The following is a 21344-nucleotide window of genomic DNA, read 5'->3' on the forward strand; positions in this document are numbered from 1 at the left end:
CTGCCAGAGCGCCTCGTTACAGGAGGGACCCCCTCGGCTGCCCGTTCCCTGGTGCTCCGAGCGGGTGGCCTTTCTCCTCCTAATTGGGCCGGGGAGGAGGGGGCTGCCTGGGACTGCCCTCCCCGCCGAGCCAGCCGTGCCCCCCGCCTCCAGAGCACGGGGATCGGTGACCCCCTAATCCCACCTGGCTCTTGGGTGCAGGTGGGGGGCTCCACCTCTGCCCCCCATCTGCTGGCAGGGTGGTGGGGCCACAGATCTGGAGGCGATTATTTGGAAAAGCCGCATCCTGCATATGTGCATATGGTTTCCTCCTCGGTTCCCGGGGGCTTGGGGAGGGCGGGCGCTTTCATGGGTTTATTTTCTTTGTCAGCTCTCTTTCACACAGCTTTATTTTCCTTCCTTTTGTCTCGGGCGCTTTCCTTTCTCCTCCCCAGGCAGATCCCCGGCCCCGCTGCCTGCTTTTCCCGCGGGGTCGACCTGCCGGCACACATGCCGGCCCAAGCCCCGGGAGCCGGGACGTCAGCCCCAGCGGGGACCAGGGCCACCGCCGCGCCCGGCACCTCGCTCGGGGCACGCGGATTTTCAAGGAAGGCAAAAGCCTCAGGTCTGGGAGCCCCCATGCTCGTGGGTCCCTGGGGCTCCTGCCCTGGGAGGGGAGAGCTGGGTCTTGGCGTTGGGGTGGGATGGAGAGTCCTGCACCACGGAGGCTCTGCCTCGCCTGCTTTTTCCCACGCCTCTTCCCGAAATGGAAGTCGGTGCTGCGAGTAGGAGGGCTGGAGGAGAGCGGAGCAGGAGCAGCCCCGAGCGAACTTATCGCCTGCAAATCGCTAGTAGGTACGGGTGGTTTCTCATCCCCGCTCCCTGCCTGGGAAATGGTAGTTTAGCTGAAAGGCCAACCTCCGAGTCCACATTTTTTGGGGGGATAGTCGCCATGCTGTGAAGGGTTACTCCTCTGCGGTGCAGTTCCCACGTGTGATTTCTGCCCTGAAGGCAAAAATAACCTGGGGGGACTTTGTCCATCTGTTGAGTTTTGTGAAATGTGCAAAAAATACTTGCCTCCAGTGCGGAGGGAGAGGTGGGTGTTTTCGGAGCTGTGAGCACAGTAACGGTGTGAAGTGAGCCCACGCTGGGGCTGGAGGTGCCGCAGGCACTGGTGGGGCACGCTCCCGCGGGATGCAGCAGGGTGCCCTGGAGCCCGCCTTTGGGAGCAAATCCTGCACGGTTTGTGACCTGAGCCCCTCGCTGCGCGTACGTGTGAACATGGGCTGGAGGGGAATAGCTGAACCAAGGGGTGTCGATAGGACCACGTCAAGACTTTCCAGGAGAGCTGTCCGAGGAGGCGCTGCCCGGTCCGAGGTGTCTGGTTTGTGCCCCATCACTTGCTTACAGGGCTGCCCAGCCCCGCCGGGCTCGCACGTGCGATTACGGGCACGCTTGAGTGTTGCCCCTGGCTGAGCTTGTGGTTGTCAGCCATGAGGGCGGCATCGCTCGAATTCGCGTGGCTGTGGGAGCTGATAGCTGCCACCGCTTGCCCTGACCTTGCACCTGGCTGTATTCTGTGCTGGCCTGTGCACGGAAAACCCAGAGAGAAGGAAAGCGATTACCTCTCCAGCGGCAGTGACCTCGTGCGGTGGGGAATCGCTGGAAGAAAACAGGCATCCTCTGGCTGGCTGGCTGGCTGCAAAAGTCTGTCCTTCTCCTAAAGTAAGCTAAGAAGCCTCCTTTGCAGGCGAGGGGGAAAGCGGTGCCGGGTGGTCCCCGGCAGAAGCGCGGCGTGGGGAGGCTCGCCGGGAGAGGTGCTGCGCCGCCGAGACGTCTGCCTGGCGGGGGAAGACGGGGAAAGGTCTCTCCCCTCAGCCCTCCTCCTCATACCCTGCTTTTTACTGGTGGTTTTCATACTTTATATAAGAAAGGGGAATCGACTGATGCCAAAGACCCCTCTCTTAATGTGACCTGACCCTTTGAAGGGGTGGAGAGGCTCCGTTTAGGGGATGCAACCGAAAAGCTTACCAAGACGTGTGCTTTTGCAGCCGGGCGTTGAGCGGTGGGGTCTGGGCAGTTAATGCCGCCTCTGCCAGCAGCGTGCGGCGTGGGCTTTAATTCCTGGTTACATAAAGCTGCCCCGCGCCGTGGCAGCCTGCTCGGCACATGGTGACGACGCCAGCTGTTCGATGATTATTTTTATATCCCCTCTCTTGGCATCGACTCGCAGCAGCGACTACCCGGTGCCGGTCGCTGGGTACCCGCCTGCGTCTGCAGCCGGGGCAGGAGCCGCGCGGCTGGGGGCCGCTCACCGTGTAGCGGGGGGCTTGTTGAGTTTGGGGTGCGGGCAGGGAGGGTTAGCAGGGAGGGCTCTCCGGGATGGCACGCACACGCAAAACCCAGGGGCGGTCGTGCAGCCCCCGTGCCGTGCCCTCGGTAGGGGTGGCAGCAGCGTCGCAGCGATGCGGGGCGAGGCGCGACCCCTCTGCGCGGCTTCTGCCTGCACGACGGCCCGTAGCGCACGTTCAGCCATTTAAGCACCCGTCTCTGCGCCGGGTGAAACCAGTGACCTGGGTTTTCACGGTGTCGGCAAAGGTTGTGGCCCTATTCACAGGAACGTACAGCCCTGCCAGGTTTAGTGCCCGTGCTGCGCTGCCGCGGGTTACGTCAGCGCTCGTGTCGAGATGAAGCGTGGGAGCACAGGGGGCTAGTAAATAGACTCAAAACGCTTTTCTTCTAACTACACGTTTTTAGTGCTCCGCATTGACTCTTCATCGCTTGTCTGTTTTCTGATCCTTCTTCTGAATCTGCCCTCTTCCATTTTATTTTTAAAAAGGTTTTTGTTCAGCATCTGTCCGTGCTGGGTCGCAGCAGCGCTGCCTTTGCTCCCTTTTGAATAGCAAAGCGGCTCCTTTATTCTGGAGGCTTGGCCTGGAGGCTCAGCATCGCTGCAGAAACAGCCAAGGGTTTGGCAGGGCCGTAATTAAATAGTGAAGGGCCTGTCACAGGACAGGTTGCCCCGGCTATTTTAGGGATATTCCAGTACTCAGGTCTATAATGACTCAGTGCAGCCGAGGGGATATTGGATTATAGCTCCGTACTTTGATCTCGGCATAGATGAATGAGTCCTGCTGGCCTGATTACTGAAGTTATTTTATTGTTAGAATAAGGGCGGCTGAATCCTTGAACGATTGTGGTGAGGGAACAGCTTCAGGGTGGGAGGCATGCAAGGCTTCGGGTGCAGTGGGCAAAACGCTGCCTGTTCCCCAGAAGTGACCCTGGGTTCCCTCCAGGGATGCCATCGAGGCTGCGGTGGGACCGTGAGGTTTCCAGCGCTGTGGAAACTCGACTAACCGGCTCTTTCTTTCCTTCTAGTACATTGGGAGCCTGGATGTGCCGCGGCCAAACAGCCGGGTGGAGATCGTGACGGCCATGCGGCGGATCAGGGTGAGTGTGGTGCGGATGCTCCTTCCCCTTCCGCATCGGGGTAGCGGGGGCATTGCTCCTCTGTCTGCGCTTACAGCCTTCTCTCGCCTAAGTCCTGTCCTCCAGGTTAGTCATAACTCTGTATTTTTCACTGTCGCGCTCTGTGGAGATCTCCGTGTAACCCGGGCTCGGTGGCTGCAAGCTCGTGACTTTGTGCCACACCGTCACATGCGGAGCATCCCCAGCGCTGGCTGTCCCCCGGGGTGCCCGGGCATCCCGCGTGCCGTGGCTGGGGATAGCCGCAGCCCGGGCGGTAGCGGGGCCGTCTCCGTGCTCACGGTGCCACATCCTGCGCAGGAGCGTGTGCCGCGGAGGCGGGGATGGGGTGGGAGGTGGGTGCGGGATGTGGGGCTGCCGGCACTGGATGGAAACTGTGGCACGTCTGCGATTCAGAGGATTTCCTCGTGTGTCAGGCACGGTTCAAAGGTAACAGCAAACTACTTGTGAAAGAGGTACGTTTGTGTTTTACCGCTTGCGTAAGCGCTTCGGCTGCATGAAAATTTGGGCGCTGCCTGGATATACCGGCGGGTTAGTGCCCGGTAAATGGCAATGTGCAAATTAAAGTGCTGAGTAACGAGCTCTGGAGCCAGCCAGCAGCGAGCTTGTTTAGCAGCGAGTGGGTCAGGGGATGTCAGCTGGTAATGAAGTCATCCGGCTTCCCAAAATACTTATAGTCAGGATACGGGGCGCTCTCGCCGTATAATGCTTGGTCGATCGCCAGGAGAGGAGCTTTTCCTCTGCTCCCCGGCTTCTCGCCTGCGCAGCTGGGATGTGTTCAGGGCCAGGCTGGAGGTGAGCAAACCACACGCCCGGTGAGCTCGCTGCCCCCAGGCTCAAAGCAGCGGGAGCTTGACTGCTCTCCGACGCACAAGACAGCCCCTCGGGGGGTGGCTGGACCTTGGTCTGAAATAACGTGGCGGCGTGGCCACAGGCACGGGTAATTTGGTCTGCTCCGTGGGTCACAGCAAGGGGTCTGGCGTGTCTTCCAGCGATGGCTGTCTCCTGGAAATAACACTCTTAAATGGAAGGAGCTGAGGATGCTGGCAGGGATGTTGAGTAATGGATGAGCTGTCTTTCTGGTGGCCTCGTGGGATCCTGTGAGCACTGGACCTGCCGGTGTGGCCGAGCAGCCCTGCCAGGGCTCTGCTCTTGCCCTGCTCCTCTCTCAGCCCCTCCTGTGGACTCTTGCTATAATCTCGTTTTCTCTTTCCTCGTCACCAGAGGAGGAGAGGAGTATCGTATCCCAAGGACACAGATAGGAAGGCTCTTCTGTTTCAAACTTACAGCGCGTAAATAGTTTTGGGGCTTTTCTCAGCAGCTTTCCTACCCGCTGCCCTGTCCCCTCGGTGGTCTTTAGTCTTGTGGCCAGTGCACAATCTGGGAAGTCCTTTGTTGGCATTAGGTTTGCTCACCTTGGTTCCAAGCAAGGTTTGGGACAGAACAACTGTGATGCTGTCAAGAGCTCTCATGAACAGCTGTTTCCTCTGCTGCCTTTCAAGATAAGGCTTCTGAAATAATGCAGCTCCAGCCCCAAAATTGCATAACTCCACATCAGTATGGGAGGACCAGCACAACTTTGAGAGCTTAAATAAATCCTACAGTGTTTTTTTTAATTGACCAATACAAATAAACTTAAACATAGTCTAGACATTTCATAGATAAAGCTCTGAATGGTAGAAAGAACACAAATTAGGGTAAAATAATGATTTCTCATGATGAATGATATGTTTGAAACGTGTGCTCAAGTTTCCTTGATCTAGTGTAAGACAGGAGAGATGCAAGTCATCGAAAGGCCTTGAGTTTGCAGATCAGATCTGCCCGAGGGACTTTTAATGTCTGTTTATTTGTCGCAGGGTGCTGTTTGTGAAGAGGGTGCCAGGACGGTTTGTTTGGCTGGAGTTTGAGCATAAAGCCCTTCCTTGGTTTCCCGCGTTTCGCGCTGGCCTTGCACCCAGCAGCAAGACGTTATCGCGGTGTCGCAAGGGCATTTGTTGTCTGGGCTGGGCGCTGGAGACTGGTTTGAATTTGGCTGGATGTCAAGGAATGTGTGTCCTTCTTAAAGCAGAAGGGTAGTTGTGTTCCTTAAGGAATAAAGTAATCCCAAAATATTGGCATGGGGAAACCAGAGGAAGAAAAAGCTTATTTAGGCAGAGAAAGTGAGCCATGGGAGATCTTCGAGTGCAAGCTGCGGCGGCTCTGCGTGTGGTGTGTGAAGTAGCTGCTGGCCCGGAGGTTTGAACAGCTTTTAATGCAGCCCCCGGCTCGGGGGGAAGGTGCTGTGTCCCACTCTGAGCTGGGTTACTCGCTGTAGGGGACCCTCTCCGTGCCCCCTGCTACTGTGCCTCCCCTTTCCCAGTGCCGCCTCCGCGCTAGCTGCTCTATTTACTAAATGATTAATAAAAAGATCCTGCAAAGAAGTGAGGAAGCACCCTGCCCGACAGCGGGGGTCCCGAGGGAGAGGGTGCTCTGGAAGCCCCCCTGACGGCCCGTGCTGGGGAGGGACAGGGCCACGAGCAGCAGCGGCGGCTCCTGCAGCGCTGCCTGCCCTCTCCTGCCCTCTCCTGCCCTCTCCTGCCCTCTCCTGCCCTCTCCTGCCCTCTCCTGCCCTCTCCTGCCCTCTCCTGCCCTCTCCTGCCCTCTCCTGCCCTCTCCTGCCCGGCGGCCGGGGCTCGCAGGGCGAGCGCCGCGGGCCTGGCTGATCCCGGCTTCCTGTTCAGACGGAGCCCTGACCCTTCGGGGGCGGACAGGCGGGCACGGCGCAGCCGGCGGTGCTGGGGCTCCTGCTCTGGCTGGGCTCTGCCGCCCTGCTGCCGCGCTCCGAGGGCAAAGCAGGGCCGGGGCAGAACGGCTCCACCAGAGCAAGATGTGTGTGTTAAGACCAAATTTGGTCCCTTTCATGGATCTGGGTTGGGAGGGACTTTATACGGGGAGTCGGCGTTGCAGGGCAGGGACGCCATCCCCGTCCTCCTCCTGCAGAAGGGCTGGCGGTGGCATTGCCATCCTCACGGTGTCACCAGAGAGGGTTTCTGTGCAGAAGCAGGAGGATGTTGGAGGTTCTCACAGCTCGGGGGTGAGGAGGGAAGGGGAGGTGCTCAGCCGGCTGCCTCTGCCTTTCTGCGTTTCCTGCCGGCTCCGGCTGGGCTTGCTGGGGACGCAGCTGCGTCTTGGTGCAAATCCCTGGCTCTGGAAGGACTCAGTGGAACGGGACAGTGGCTCTGCCAAGGGTGCACTTGGACAGCAATTTCATGAGTGTTTGCTGCAGCTTTCCTCCAGAGCCTACATCTTCCGTCTCTCCTGCAGGGAACCGGTGGCCATGTCAGTACTAATAAATACAATAGGCCAGGGCTTGTTTTCCTGGCAAGCAGCAGGGCTTGTGCTCGTACCGCTAAACCCCTTCTCCTTCTCATCCCAAAACAGAGTGACCCGGCCCGTGCTGCTTCATGCCCTAATCTGCTGGGTTGGGTTTGCCTTCAGTGTGCTCCTTAGTATCCTCTGGATGCAAGGTGTGAGAAACCAATCCATAAGTCCACATAGTTACCCTTGGGCACCTGAACCTCAAAAGCTCAACAGTAATTAAATGCTCATTGCAGCCAGCCTGTCCTGTTGGTGTGAGCCCAGGGGACCTTCCTTGCCCAGGCTTTCCTGGGAAGCCCCAGCCCAGAGGCCACAGTGCTCTTCTGCTCTGCACCAGTCATGGGCAAAGCTTGAGAAGTTCAGGTGGGAGCTCACGAGAGTGGTCTGGGACGGGTCTCGTGTCTGTCAGCTTCCGAAGAGGGTATTACAGTACGGGAGAGAGCAAGAGCCCAACTGATGCATCTTCCCCACCATAAGGACTATGAGTCGTCCAAGATTTCAGTTTGAAGTGCCCGAGCTAGCTGCAGGGCATCCTTTGTTTTCTTTCTTTTTTTTTTCCCAGAATGGCTGAGCACATGGAGCCCTAAATAATAATAATAAGTCTATATTTTTATTATCTGCACAGTCAGTATATGTAAATGCTTTCCCCTCTCTGCTCCTGGCATGTCTCCAGTGCAGCCAGTGCTACCTGGCTGTGGCTTGGTGTGGTCATTCTAGAGAATTTGGAACTATCCCTTTTTTTGCTGCTTGAATTGCTGAGTGCAGCTGTAATCCAGGTTTTCTTTGGTGCCAGAAAGGATGAAATCCTATATAGGCACTTCTTAAAATCTGCTTCTGTGGAAGTCTTCTGCAAGCCTGTTTCTGGGAAGTGTCCAGCTGAGTTTTGCAGGCTCAAAGCAAGGAGGCATTTCAAGCACTTTAAAATGTAGCTCCTCTACACCTCCTACTCTGTCAGGTACATCTGATTTTGTGGGACTTCTGTTGCTTTGCATAGCTGAGCTCTATTTTAGCAAATTGCCAAAACTGCTGAATTTCAACAAGCTTGTTCCAAGCAAGATCTTTCATCCTCTGCAAGCCACATGCACCGTCGCACTGGTGTGAAAATTGATGCGTTTAAGCCAGTTAATTGTGTAGAGCGGCTGATGTAATTTTGCGCTCATTCAATTAAAATATTTCTGAGATACCCTGTTCCTGCCATGGCTAGTTTTTAAAAGCATTAGGTCATTTATAATGACGTCTCTTTTTTTTTTTTTTTTTTTTTTTTTTCCTTTCACCGTGCAAGAAGCAGCACAGCCACGGCTGTCCGTGCCATCACATGGAGCAGGACTGGAAAGCGAGCTGGCCTGAAGAGCTCAGCCTGCTCTTTGCAAAGTCGTGGCACTCGGTGCGAGGTGAATTATCAGTGAGCGAATGACTTGACGTGATTATCCGGGATGAGCAAGATTACGTTGTATTAGATCTGGGAGGAACCGAAGGGGTATCTGTAATAATTTCAATTGCTCTTTCAGCGCTCTGACAATCACAGTGAAGGGGGTGAAGGTTTCCAGGCAAGTTTATTGTATTTCTCCTGGCACCGCCATTGTCACTTAACGTCATAATAAAGTGATGGCTAGTCCTGCATTGCTACTAACGTGCTACCTACTCGATTGCACGCAGCGGGTCAGGATCTCATCCTGCGGTTAGTATTTAATCAACAAACCGGTTAAATTAGTACCCAGACTCACCGGAGCAGCCTTCTGACCAAGACTGCCCATAGGGGAGGGGTGGTTTCCACGAGGGGATGGCCAAAGTGTGGTGGCCCTGGCTTTGCAGTCGGTTTTAATACCACGGCCAGGAGGTGCGGAGCGCTTACCGGTGAAGCTTTGAAGGTTACTGGCAGCGTTCAGGAGTGTGAGCTGTACGTACGCTCTGTTGTAACACACACGTAGTAAAATTACAAGTTTAAGGAGGTGAAGGGCTCCGTCTGGCAGAGGGCAGGCGCCTGAACTGTGACGTGTGAGCCTTCCACGCTGGGAAGCGCGGTCTGAGCCCCGCAGGAAGGCAGGTAGGGATGGGGCGCTGGCCGCTGCTCGCTGGGGAAAGCGTTCCCGGGCAGGCGTGAGCACGTGCTGCCCGTGCCTGCCGGCTGCCTGCCGGGCTTGCCGGCTGCCTGCCGGGCTTGCCGGCTGCGGCGGCGGCAGGGACGGCTGGGCTCAGCCAGACGCGTGACCTGATGGGAGGCGAGGAGCGGGAATGCCGCTCTGCCCCCGGCAGCTGGCCTCCTAAGTCACGGTAAGCTCGCTGCCGTTCAGCTTCCCGCAGTGCCCCAGCTGAGCGTCCTCTGCCAGGCTTGGGGCGGTGGCGGGTGCCTTGTGGCCAGGCTCCAAAGCGCGGTGGGGAGGGGAGCTTGCTGCCGAGAGCAGGGGCATCCCAGCTGGACGGAGGGCTTGGCTGTGAAGCCAGCGAGGATGAGGGAAACCATAGCCCAGACAGGGGAGCGTGCTTTGGGAAGGCTGATGAGCCAGGAGGTGCGTGCTGGTGCGTGGTCTTCCCCACACCTCCTGTCTCTCTGGGAAGCTGAGCCTCGCTGCGCTGGGCAAGCGTCCCACGGGCAGGCGATGCTCGGGGCTCCGGCAGCAGCACAGCGGCTGAGGCTGGGCATGCCAGCGCGAGCAGCGGTGTCTCTGGTGGGTGATGCTGGCCGGTAGCCAGGCAAATGCCTTTGAGAGGGCTGGGAGCCAGGTAGGCACTGAGCCCAGGGCAGGACCAGAGCTGCAGGCAGAAAGCTGGGAGGCAGCGGTGCCTCACGTCGCCTACGTCCCCGTCACGCATCCTTGCCCCGTGTTCGCTGGGGTTGGGCTTTCTTCCCTCTCTGAGAGCCGGCGGTGTCTCCCCGTGACTCATCTCGCTCCCTGTCGGGGGCTTTCCCCACCGGCACTCGCGGTGAGTCACGTTACCGGCTTGCCGATGCCATCGGCTGAGCCGTGGGCAAGCATCTGCTGAGAGCTCAAGGACGAGGACGGGGAATAGTGTCTGCCAGGCTCCCTGAACAGTGCGGGGAGAGGGCAGACCTTCAGCCTTGCTCCTTCCCCGCCGGGGGATGCTCTGCCAGCTCCCACCCTCTCCAAGTTCATGGCCAGCATGTGAAGTCCCTTCACAAACGTCTGACCTCTTTTGTGCCCTCGTGCTCCCTCCTCTTCCTCCAGCTTCACGCTTGTGCCTCCTCGGAAATGTTTCTTCAAGCAGGCGTTGAGCCTTGCACCAGCGGGTCGCCGTAGCCGTCGGGCTGAGCGGAGCGCGTGCAGGGGCGGGGGTGCGTGCCGCAGGGGTGGCCCGGGGTGGCCCTGGCTCCTTCCTTTGAGGCTCCCGGTGGTGCACACGTGGCGCTGGTAGCGCGGCAGGTCCCGTTCGGAGCCAGGGCTCAGCCGCGCTAGAAGCAGGGGAATCCGGTGCCGCAAACCGTGCTTCCTGCGGGAACACGGCGTAGCCGGAGCGCTGACGCACATGACGTCTGCAGCGCCGCGGATGCCACGGAAGCTGCCGCTGGTGCCGAGGTGCCTCTCAAGCTCTCCGTGTGCCTGCTCTGGCTTCTCCTCCTGCCTGGAAAGCAGTGATTTGTTGCACGCTCTGGCTCACGGGCAGGAACGGGTTTAGCCTGGCTGTCAAGTGGGAGGTTGGCAGCTTGTTCTGGGAGATTTAGGGTCATGAGAGCACTGGTAATTGCTGCTTGCGAGGGTTTGGAGAGTTCCTACAGAAACCACCATCCTTTGATAGCTCTCCCCTCCTTCTGCAGGGTGAGAGAGCTGCCTTTGGTTGCCTGACCCTCTAACTTGCATAAACCTCTGCAGAAAGTATTGTTATTGAGGGAAAGGGCTGTGCTCAGCGTCGCCAGCCCTAACACACCCAGCTCAGAGCTCTCCAGCCCCACCACTGTCACGAAGAGGTGACAGTCTCTTCTGCTGCTGGAGGCTTGCTAGCAAAGATAGCCATCTCCACTTGTCTTTGCATTTTAGAGTAAATTCCTAACTGTGCATAAGAATAAGCTCCTGACCCTCCTGAGAGGTTGTTGAGAGGAGAAAATGGGCTTGAGAGGGGTACACCGAGGCTGGTTTCAGGGTCTGCAGCTCATCCTGGCGTCTCCCAGTGCTCTCCTGGTCAGCACAGTGGAGGGCCAGACCTCTCCCCCTTGTCCAGTCCCCTCGAGTTTGTCTCTCCTCACACCCAAGCCATTGCTTCTATTTGGAGGTTTTTTCCTTCTGGTTACTGCAACATGGAATTTTCCTGAGTTTTTTTAATAAATCGGGTCTTTCACCAGTTTGCTGCCATCGTGGCAACGTTTCGCTCTTGGAATGGAGCAGGGCCCAAAGTCTCCCTCGTGCTGACCTCTGAAGCTGATGTTGCCTGGACCTGGGCAGCCGTATCCTCTTCCAGCCAGACGTGAGCGCGTCCGGAGATGATCCCTGGCTCTTGCTCTGTGATTAAGAGGAGAAATAGCTTAGTAAAAGGTGAGCAAAGAGTAAAAAAACCTCGCAAGCAGGGTGTCAGGGGTCAAGCAATATTTAATTTCTGTTTTCTGGATGAGAAACTGGGAGACGGGGAGACTTAAGTGACTCGTCAGACCCCTTCTGAGGCAGGCATCCCTGCGCAGGGAACTGGACCGAATTAAAATCGAACCGAGCTGAAGTCAACACTTTACATGCTGCTCTTGTGTATGCTCCTTTCTGCTCTTGTGCTTCTCTGCCGGTCCTCGAAGGCCAAGGACCCCTTGATTTAATTTGTTGAAGCGTTCTCCTCTGCTGCACCTCCTCAGGAGAGAGGCAAAGCGCGGAGCTGCAGCCTCGCAAAAAAATGCCACATGCCCCAGTCTCTTCGCTGCTAAAGTTAATTCTTGGTGGTCGTGGCTTGGTGCGGCAGGAAGGTTTGTTCTAGGAGATGCTGTACGCAGACGGCCGAGGGGAAGAGCAGCGTCGGAGCCTGCCTGGCAGCCTGCGGCGAGCTGGGAAGGATTTTTGATGCGGGGTTTTGTGGCGGTGAGAGCTGTAAGGGGGGGTGTTACAGCGTGTTCCCGCGGGAGCACAGGGAAGGGTCACATCTGCTAAAGATGAGAGGCTGCGAAAAACCATTGTGTGAGCTGGCCTGTGGAATGGATCCCGTTTAACTACGGGAGCTGGAGGAAAGGACGTGTCTCTAGTAGGACAGCAGAACGACAAGCACAGCCGAGAGCAAGGGGAGGGAGCCGAGCGCGCTCCCCGTCCCGGCGGAGAAGGACTGTAGCTCCCATAGCGCGACGGAAGCCCCGCAGGTCCCCCGCCTCCTCCTGCCCGCACCTCCTCGCCCCGCGGCGGGCTGCCGTGGCCACGCGAGGGCTGACGTCTGCCCCGGCTCTAGGTGAAGAACGTAGCCAAAATCGTATGAGTTTTCAGAGAAGATGATGTTTCCTTCTCAGGCCAGGCTTCCCTGATGGAGAACGAGGATCCTAGTGAGTCTTAATCTTGGTCTTCACCAGCACGATTTCAACATGGTGGAAAAAAACTCCAACCAAACCAGTTCCTCTTGCCATACGCTTGCCTGTGGAAACTGCTGATCTGAGTTAGGGGAAACTTCAAAAATCAGTCTGAACTGGATATTCGCCGCAGAAAACTTCAGCAAGGATGGTTAAATTTCAGCTTAACTCTTTAACTGAAAACAGCCCCCCCGGTGATGTTTTACAGTGTTGTTCTTGGATCGCAATAGTGATACGCATTATAGCGAGCCGTCTCTTTCTTTTCCCCTCCAAAGCCTACAGTTTTGTTTTGGCATTTTGCTCCAATGACTTTTTCTTACTCCCTCGTAACGTGATGGATGGGGTTGGTCTGGACTCCTTCAAACACCCCCTGATCCCTGGGAACTTGGGGGACGTGTGTGTAGGTCTCCGGTACTGGAAACACAAAGAGCACATCTCTGCTAACCTCTACACACATACTAAGGAATCCTCTGGATTTCTCTTTTTTAAATATTGAGTAATTGGCCCAAAGCCTGGTGGTGAGCGTGATTCAGGGTGCAGGTCCCGTTGAGCCTTCTGTGAAAAAAGACGGGTCTTTCCGTGGTTTGAATGGATCCAGCTTCAACTCCCAGGTAGTCAATATTCTGCATTTGCCTACAGTGAAAGAGCCTTCGACGCGAGGAAGCTCTCCCCAGGTCCCATCTCTGGGCTGCAGTCAGTCCCCTCCTAGCCTACTCTTTGGATGAGCTAAATAGACTGAGTTTGTTTTATCCTCTGGGACTTAAGAGTCTGGGAAACCTGCCTCGTGTTCTTGTTGCTTTTTTCTAAACTCTTTTCTATTGCTGCTTTGAAATGTATGATAAAGCAGAACGTGTGATGTTGGGACATATTATATTAGTTGTGATTTCAACAGCGCGATGTTTTGAGGCAATTTTGCCTTTCTACTTTGCTGGGCGTTGCTCTGCTCCTGTGCCCAGGACCTCACTGTCTTCATCGTGTCCTTCCCACTGGGAATGGCACCTTTCGATGTGCCTGGGGGTTTTTTTAGGATGCGTGTCTGCATCTTGTGGATGCGCATTCTGTTCCTTTTTCCTTTGGGAGCTTGCTTGGCCAATGCCATAGAAAAATCAACCTGAAACGAGTAGATGCCAAATTCCTGTACACCTGACCTGGATAGCAAATACCCTGTGTTTTCTTCCATAAAAGTGAGCGTTGCTGTGCTCTCCTTGCTGTGGCTTTCCTGCAAGCACAGTGGCATTCTGCCTCTGTCATTGCTTCATTTTTGGGATCCACCGGTGAGGTGGATGATCCACTGGTGTGATCCACCTTAATCTGGGCTGTACAGTTGTTACAGATAATATTTTTGTCAAAATGCATGCAAAGGGGCAAACGGCAATGTATTCCCGACGTTTCTTAGCCAGCCTAATACCCTAGTGAGGTACACTTTTAATTTTATTGCGATAGTTTAGGATCCCAACTTGCGTAGAACTAGCGCAGTGCCCGGTTGTACTGTGATCCTTTTGCTTGACTTTAAGTCCTCTATTGGGTGTTTTCTAAGTCTGTCTAAAATCCTGGGACTTTTATTAGTTTGGAATTTTTTCAAGGATCTGGGTCTGTGATTCTTTCTGAATCTCTCTAAAGCACATTATTCGGACTCGAAAATTACTTAAAGATGTAGAATTTAGTCAATGATTTTTAAAACCCGCATTACTTATGGCTGAAAAAGGAACCGTGAAACAAGTGCTATACGAATAATTACCTCTTTTCTCCAGTTACAACCCAGAAACGTTGTTGAGCACCGCTGGCATCTGATGAGCCCCACAGGGCTGGCTTGTTTCTGATGTGCTAATTCATTCTGCTGCTCATTCATTCTTTATTAATTGTCTGAATTTCATAATTGCTGATTTAGTTACAGTATTACCAGCTTGCCTTCCTCCAGTTTGTCACTGCCTGGGTATTCTCACGACCTTCTCAACTGGCCTTACTCAAGCTTTTTATGCAACTGTGGATGAGCAGCTCTTTGGTGAGCCGTAAAAAAAATACCAAAATAAACCCTGTATTTCACAACTTGGGGCGTCAGTCTCGCTGCGCCCCGAGTCGGCTCGCTCTGCCGCGCTGACGCCGTCCCGAAGCGCTGCCTGGGTACGTTCTTACGGCGCTCCTTGCCCGCGCAGTCAACTTGGGGTGTCTTTTAGCTGGAGCCCAACTCCGCGCTCTTCTGCGGCGCCGGCCCCCTCCGCGCCGCTGGGGTGATCCCGGCTGCCCTGAGGCAGGGTCTGTCTGAGAAACAAAGCGTTCTGGGGACAAAGCTAATTGAGAACTCAGAGTTTTTGGGTTTTGTTTTGCCGGGGCGGAGGAGGGTGCCCGACCGGGCACTACGTGCACCGCTCAGCGCCCCGCGCTCCCGGGGTCCCCCAGGGCACCAGGTCTTGCCTGTGCCAGAAAGAAGCCGGACTTTAATTAGGGGTTACTGTAAAGGAGCACGACTAAACTGCTGCAGGTGGCGATGCTTTTCCTTAAGCTGAGCTCTGTCTGGCACACGGGTTCGCAGCGGCTTTGCCTGGGCGAATAGAGACCATTTCTGGGCTCCTGTAGCTTCTTGTCCTCTTCAAAGGGCGAGGGCAAGGAGCCGTCACCAAACAGCCCGTGCACCCGCTGCCGCTGCCTGCGTAGGTCGAACCGACGCGTATCTAATTAAAAATACCACGAATTCCAGTCAGATGTGGGGTTTCCAAGGAATGTGCTTCTGCTTATTTTAGCAACAGGTGGTAAATATTAAAACGTGTGCAGCTGATCTCTCATCTTGTGTCTCCGGGGCTGCGAGAGCAGTGCCTGCGGACGCACGCAGAGCCCGCTGCCGCTTTGCATTAACCGAAGGGAGCAGCTCAAAGCCCGGTTATTTTTGCAACCAGTTCGACCAGTATCCCGCAGGCACCCACGCGCCGGTTAATTCGTACACGCCGCGCCCGGTCGTCGGAGATGGCAGCGTGTGAAGGCGGGGGGGAGCTCGCCGCCTCCCACACAGGTCCGGCCCGTGCTGTCATCGCTTCCTTGCTTTGCCGAGAGGGCTTCGGAGATGCTTTCAAGGCTGGGGGCTAGCCCGCGGCACGCTCTCCGCCGGCCCTCATGCCTGGCTGAGAAGCGCCGCTGTTCCCAGCCCGTGAGCGGTCGCTCCTGCTCGGAGCCGTCGCTGCGGGTGCCCGAGCTGGGGGAGAACGGGGTCCCCAGCTTTCTCTTCTAAGCTCGGTATTAGTTAAGCCCCCGGTGAAGCGAACAGTAACGCGTGCGCGGGGACCTGTCGGTGGCTTTGAGCGGCTGCCCGGAGCTGAGGGACGTTGCTGGCAGCGTGCTCCCGCACCGCCGGCTGCGTCCGGCGCGCGCTCCCTGCTGCCGCGCGCCCTGCGCGGCGCCGGGCTCCCACCGCACGCGGGGCGGCTGCAGGCTGCCTCGCGAGGGGAGGCACACCGATGCGCCTCAGGTCTCCTTTGAATCTCTCGTTCTAAGGTGTTTGTTTTTTTTTTAAAAAACCCACAACACTTGAAGACTGGGGCAGGGAGGTGTGGAACCCCGAAGGATTTCTTGTAAGGGAGGTAAATCATCTTCTAAATGGAAGTCTGCAAAAGAGGGGGTGAGAATAAGCTGTTACCTAGAGGACCTTTCTCCATTTAACCCTATGACTGATATTGATTTAATTTTTAGCGGTTCTGATTTCTCAGGAATCTGAGATTCCTGTGAAACCGCTTAGACCGAAGCTGGCCTGCGTATGTGTCCCAGTTTGCCACCTCAACTGATGAAACCTGGAGGCAGTGAGGGGAGGCTGGAGGAAGTGGATCGAGGCAGCTGCCTGGTAGGAAATAGCAAACCGAGCAGAAGGAATTTATTGTGAAGTATTCAATGTTATTGGAAAACGTATTTTGTGTGATAAATGGGTATGTGCTGATCCAGGGATTGTTTCAAAGCAGCAACCTTAACTCTGCTCTGCTGCTCTCACAGCATGGGTATTTTTAGACTGATTCCCATTTATACCCATCAGTACTCACCACCGTCAACAGACGGTTACCAAAATTAAACCTGAAGTTGGATGGGAAAATAGGCACTGACCTTGTCAGTACAAACCAAAATCATCTCTTATTGCAGACAAACACATACACCTCGGAGCCGCATTTTATCGTATGTGCGAATGCAAGCTCTGAGGAACTGTGGAAGAGTTTTAAAAAGCATCGTTAAGCCCAAGAACGAGCATCCAATGTGTCATTACTCCTTCCAAATACTGTGCCCTTTGATTAAAGTCTAGCTACTGCCAAAGCCACCAGCACTGGGGTGTAGGCAGGGTGACGGGGGAAATTTAAGCCTGAGGAGCCGCTCAAACCCAAGCTGGCAGGATGGCAGAGGTGTCCGGCACGTTTGCCCATGCCATGCCGGCAGTTTGCTGACGGAGCTAGTGGGAACCGTGGTCCTGCTCCCAAATGTCTCTGTGACTGCGTGCCTCACGATGGGAGCCATCCCCACCGCAGATGCGAGCGCTGCAGGCTGGTAGGTCCCAAGTTTTGGCGGCAGGAGAGGGGAGCACAAGCAAAGTGGCCACACTGAGGGGATCCCTAAATCCGCCCGCTGTCCTCGCCCCTTTGTCTCCCAGCTCCGGGAAGGAGCAGGGAGGTGCTGCTGGCGTCCCATGGGCGAGCGCCCTGCTGGGGCGTGGGCACGGGCATGACCACGGCCAGGCACGTACCGCACAGCCGTGCGTGGGAACTGGGGTGGTAATGCATCCTCACCGGAGCCACCGTGGGATCGCATGCCCGGGGCGAAGGGTCAGGGGAGCCCTCGAAAAGACACGGGCAGCAGTGCAGCACTTCGGTAGGGTGGCTTAAGGCAGTCTTCTAAAAATGGGGTTTAGTCCATTTATTGCTGATCAGATTAGTAGGCTAAGCACATACTCCCGTGTGCTCCCCTCCAACCAGCATGAGTCCCTCATGGGCTTAAAGTGCATGCAGGAAGGTGGACTGTCAGATATTTTGAAGCCTTGTTCAAAATTTGAAATTTGAAATGCCTCTTGGACGAAGCTCGCCACTCTCCTGGGAGGTATCCCGCTTTCCAGCCGCTTTATCCCCCGACGTCGCTGCTGCCCCAGCAGAGCTGGGCGATGCACGGGGCAGACGCGGGCCGGGGCAGGCTGGCCGGTGCCTTTCTGCTTTCGGGACAGCAACCCGCAGCGGAAGGGAGCGATGCCTCCCGGCTTCTCTTTCCCGCACAGCCCGCGGGTGGCTGCGAGTCATCCGAGGGCACCGGCGTCGGTGCCATTAACTTGTGTGGTTCAGTAAAGCGAAATCCTCGTCCCCTGCGTGGTGCTGCCGTTTCCCGTTCCTCCCAATTCCTGCTCTTAGGTTCCCAGCGAGGTTTCTCAGGCTTCCCTCCTGCGGGTTACGCCTGATCTCCTGGGCGTTCCCGAGATTTACCTTCATTCCCTGTGTTTTCATCCACAGAAATGGTGAGGTGCGTTGTTCCTCCCCAGTCATTAATTCTCGGAGCCGTGGAGCCCGTGCCGGTTGAACGCCAGCTCAGCTGTCATTTTGTAATAAGTTAATTCTTCGTCAAGAGAACAGTACCGCTCCTCCCCACAAAGCGCTGGGAAAGCCTTCGCTAGTCTGCCGTGTCTTTCCTTAGCCTGAGCTGACCTTGGGTGAAAGTCTAACTCTGAAGGTACTTTATTAGCTGCTGTGCCAGCCAGCGGCGAGGAGGAGCTGCCGCGGGGCGCGGAGGGAGGTGGGCACCGGCGTCCAGCCCCCTGCCCGGGACCCCCTGCCCGGGACCCCATGCCCGGGACCCCCTGCCCGGGACCCCCTGCCCGGGCCCTGCCGGCCCTGCGCTGGCGCATTGCTCCGGCGAGGAAGCGGGCCGCGGGAGAGCTGCGGGGGCATGGCCGCAGGCTGAGGTCGGAGCTCGGGCGGCTCACGTCGCGACGCCCTTGACAGCCAGCCCTTGGCGTTCAGCAAAGGTGGCTCCGGGGATCCGGCTTTGCTCTGAGTTTCATGTCCGTACTGTCTGAACACAAAGAAATACAGTTTTCCCAGAAAAAATACATCCCCTTCTATGCTTTTTTCCCTAACACAGATCCCCCCCGCCTCCCCGAGCTAGCAGAGTAGCAGTGGAAGTGGTAATTGCTTTTTCCCTATTAATTGAATTCTCAGACCAGTGCTCTTTCCCAAGCTTGTAATCCTGTTTTGTTTTGTTTTGTTTTGTTTTTTTTGAGGAGGAGGGGGATAGAGGATGGAAGGGCACAGGGACAGCTCAATGCATTTGGGTGCACTGCCATTAAAAATTTCCTGACCATGCAGCATTCCCAGTACCTTCCTTCACTGGTGGAGAAGGCGAGCGGGCAGACTGAAATCTGAACCTGCTGCGGTTTAGGGACGATGGAATGCAAGTGAGGGACTTTTTATTCAGGTTAACCTTTCTCAGATGCTTGTGAACGCGGCGGGATGATGAAACTCGAAAGGCATCGCCTCTCTTCAGTGTCTGCTCTGCCTAACCTAGCGTGCGGCGCGTGGTTACGAGTTTTCTTACGCTTTTACCGTGTAGCAACAACGCGACAGGGACAGGTAACGTGTTTCTTAAGGCTCTGAGTTTTTCTTGCCTTTCACGCATACCCATCGCACTCGGATTCATACGTAATTTTACTCCAGTCTGACAAGGGTACATGCGCTCTTTATTAAGCAACATATGTTACTCTTTTTTGCAGAAAGGGCAATTTTAATACCCCGCAGGAGGAATGTGGTGCGCAATGATGCGTGCACCAGCTGCCATTATTTTCCATCTAAAGTTATTTAAATAGCGAACTCCGCATAAACGACAGCTGTTGAAAATAGACTCCCGCTAACCTGAGGTCGATGGTAAGGCTCTTGTGCTCTGATGAAGTAGACGTTTCTTTTCTAATTGAGAAGCCAAAGATGTTTTTTTGTGGACACTGTAAAATGAAACGGTAATCTTTATTCACTTTTTAGCTGGCTGGAGTTTACAAGTGATCTACTAGTTCTTCTTCATTAGTGAGACCACCTTTACTTTTTTCTTGAATGATTTCTTTTTTGGTATATATAACTTTGGCATATCTCAAATGTCCATTTTCAATCTTCGCTTAAAAATTTTAGCGGAGTGCTTAGAGGCTCAGCCGGAGACCGACTGTGGAGCTGTGCAAGGCCAGGATCAGAAGGGTTTCTCTGTTGCTCTTTCCATTTTCTGTGCCTTCCGCTGAAATTACATGTCTTCTGGGATTGCCTCATTGCCGTAGCCAAGATTTAATATAATTAACCCAGACTTGTAGTGTTGTTACAGATATTTCAAAACCCAGAACTGTGCCCAAGACGGGCAAACTACCTGGCTTGAAAGTCAAGCAAGCCCTTCTGACCCTTCAGTTATTTGTAAGTAATCCGGTGAAACGCGACACGGTGTGAAACCGGAGGGGGAGAGAGTCACCCCAAAGCAGAACGCCGCATCCCGAGCGCGGGGCGCAGTGCTGTCCCCCGGCTGCCTGCCCGGCCCCTCGCGGCAGCAGCTTGGCGGAACCCCGCGGCTGCTGGGCTGCGCCCGCGGTTTTGCGACGGGCTGGGGGCGAGAAGCCGGGTAGCAGCGATGGTGCCATTTTTAGCGCAGCTTTGAGGGTGCGGGGGGTATTCCAGCGAGGGTTGTATGGCGTTGGACCAACCTCCCTGGAGGCCTGCGGGTGTTCTGCTCCTCTGGGTCAGCTGCTGCCCACCGGTTTGGGATGTGGCCGCTCTCGGAGTCCCTTCGGTGTCGTCTCCAGCCACGCCATTGCCTCTGCTCTCCTCCCAGCAACAGGGAAAGGTAAAACCCTAATGCTTTGCATCCTTCGTAGGCGTTCTCTCTCCACTTCACAGCGAAAGGAAGGGTGTGTAGATGTGGTGCTTAGCGGCGGACTTGGCAGTGCTGGGTTAACGGTTGGGCTCAATGATCTTAAAGATCTTCTCCAACCTAAATGGTTCTGTGATTCTGTGTTGACACAACATGGGCAGACCCAGCAGATCTCTGCGGAGCCGTACGTGCTCCCTCTCAGCTTGGTCTGCTGCCCCTCTCTCCTGGGTGCTTTTCCTCCCTTCTTGCCCCTATTTACCCAAACTCAAATTTGAAAGCCCCTCAAAATCGGTTCACGCATCGCCTGGCCCGTGGGACTCGGCTGCCTGCCCCACGCAGCCCAGGGGCGCGAGCGGCGGCGCGGCCGAATTGCCGTGTTACTGACTCCTCTTCCTTGCTAATTTGTTATGAAATTACAGCTAGAGATTCATTAGAGCCCCACTGGGCATGAGCTCATTAGTGTTTTATTGCCTGGAGCTGCGCTTCGTCGCATGGGCGACGCATCCCAAGGAGCGCCCTGGCTGGCCGGAGTGATTGCGCTAACGAGCTCTGCTCGCGGCAGGGCGTGCGGTCGCGCTCGAAGCACGTGGCTTGGCCTTGCCAAGGCACCTGGTTCTCACCTCGGCGCCAGGATGAAGGCCTGGATTTATGCGAGAGCTTAACAAATCCGGCCGGTCGTCCCTTCCGAGAATTCGACGACTTCGCTCCCGTCGGTGCTTGCTGGAGTTTTGCTGTGAGCTGCCAGCACCGGGGGACGTCGGCTTCCACGTGGCGGAAACAGGGCAGCGTTCCCCGTGGCACTCGCCTCTGCCGGGCGCGGGGCGAGCCCAGGCGGAATCCCTCGCCTGCAGCCAAGGATTGCGGAAGCCTCTCTGAAGAGCTCTGCGCTGATTCCGTCCCTGAAACGCGTGCCGGGGCTGGGTAGCATCTTTGCTGAAACGTCCTGGCCCGTCTGCGTTGCTGTCCTGGGGCTGTTACTCACCCAAAACCCAGAGTAAAAATAGTCTCTCTAACCCTGAGATATTTTTCAGGGTTGCTGTCTCTCCCAAGCCCACATTAATTAGGACTTGGGGTCGCCCAGAATAGAAACCACATGCCGCCAGCAGCTCGGAAGTGCAACTTGATGTTGATAATCAATGATGGTTGGGACCAATAAATCAGGCTGCAGCTCCGCGAGGTGCCGTGCAGTCGCTCTGGG

At 55.7% G+C, this 21344-nt stretch overlaps 1 protein-coding gene across 4 annotated transcripts in view; it reads left to right on the forward strand.

The window, feature by feature from the left end:
* NOS1AP (nitric oxide synthase 1 adaptor protein) overlaps nt 1-21344 on the forward strand; it is a gene marked incomplete at both ends in the record, with an annotated part of 37845 nt that overhangs the window by 6759 nt on the left and 9742 nt on the right. For all 4 annotated transcript variants that reach the window (XM_082002691.1, XM_082002693.1, XM_082002690.1 and 1 more), the window contains one exon: nt 3358-3429. In XM_082002691.1, coding sequence (XP_081858817.1) covers nt 3358-3429 — 72 coding nt within the window. The remainder of the gene's footprint in view (nt 1-3357; nt 3430-21344) is intronic.

The sequence above is a fragment of the Phaethon aethereus genome (assembly GCF_964289735.1).
Source record: "Phaethon aethereus genome assembly, chromosome: 8".
Taxonomy (NCBI): domain Eukaryota; kingdom Metazoa; phylum Chordata; class Aves; order Phaethontiformes; family Phaethontidae; genus Phaethon; species Phaethon aethereus.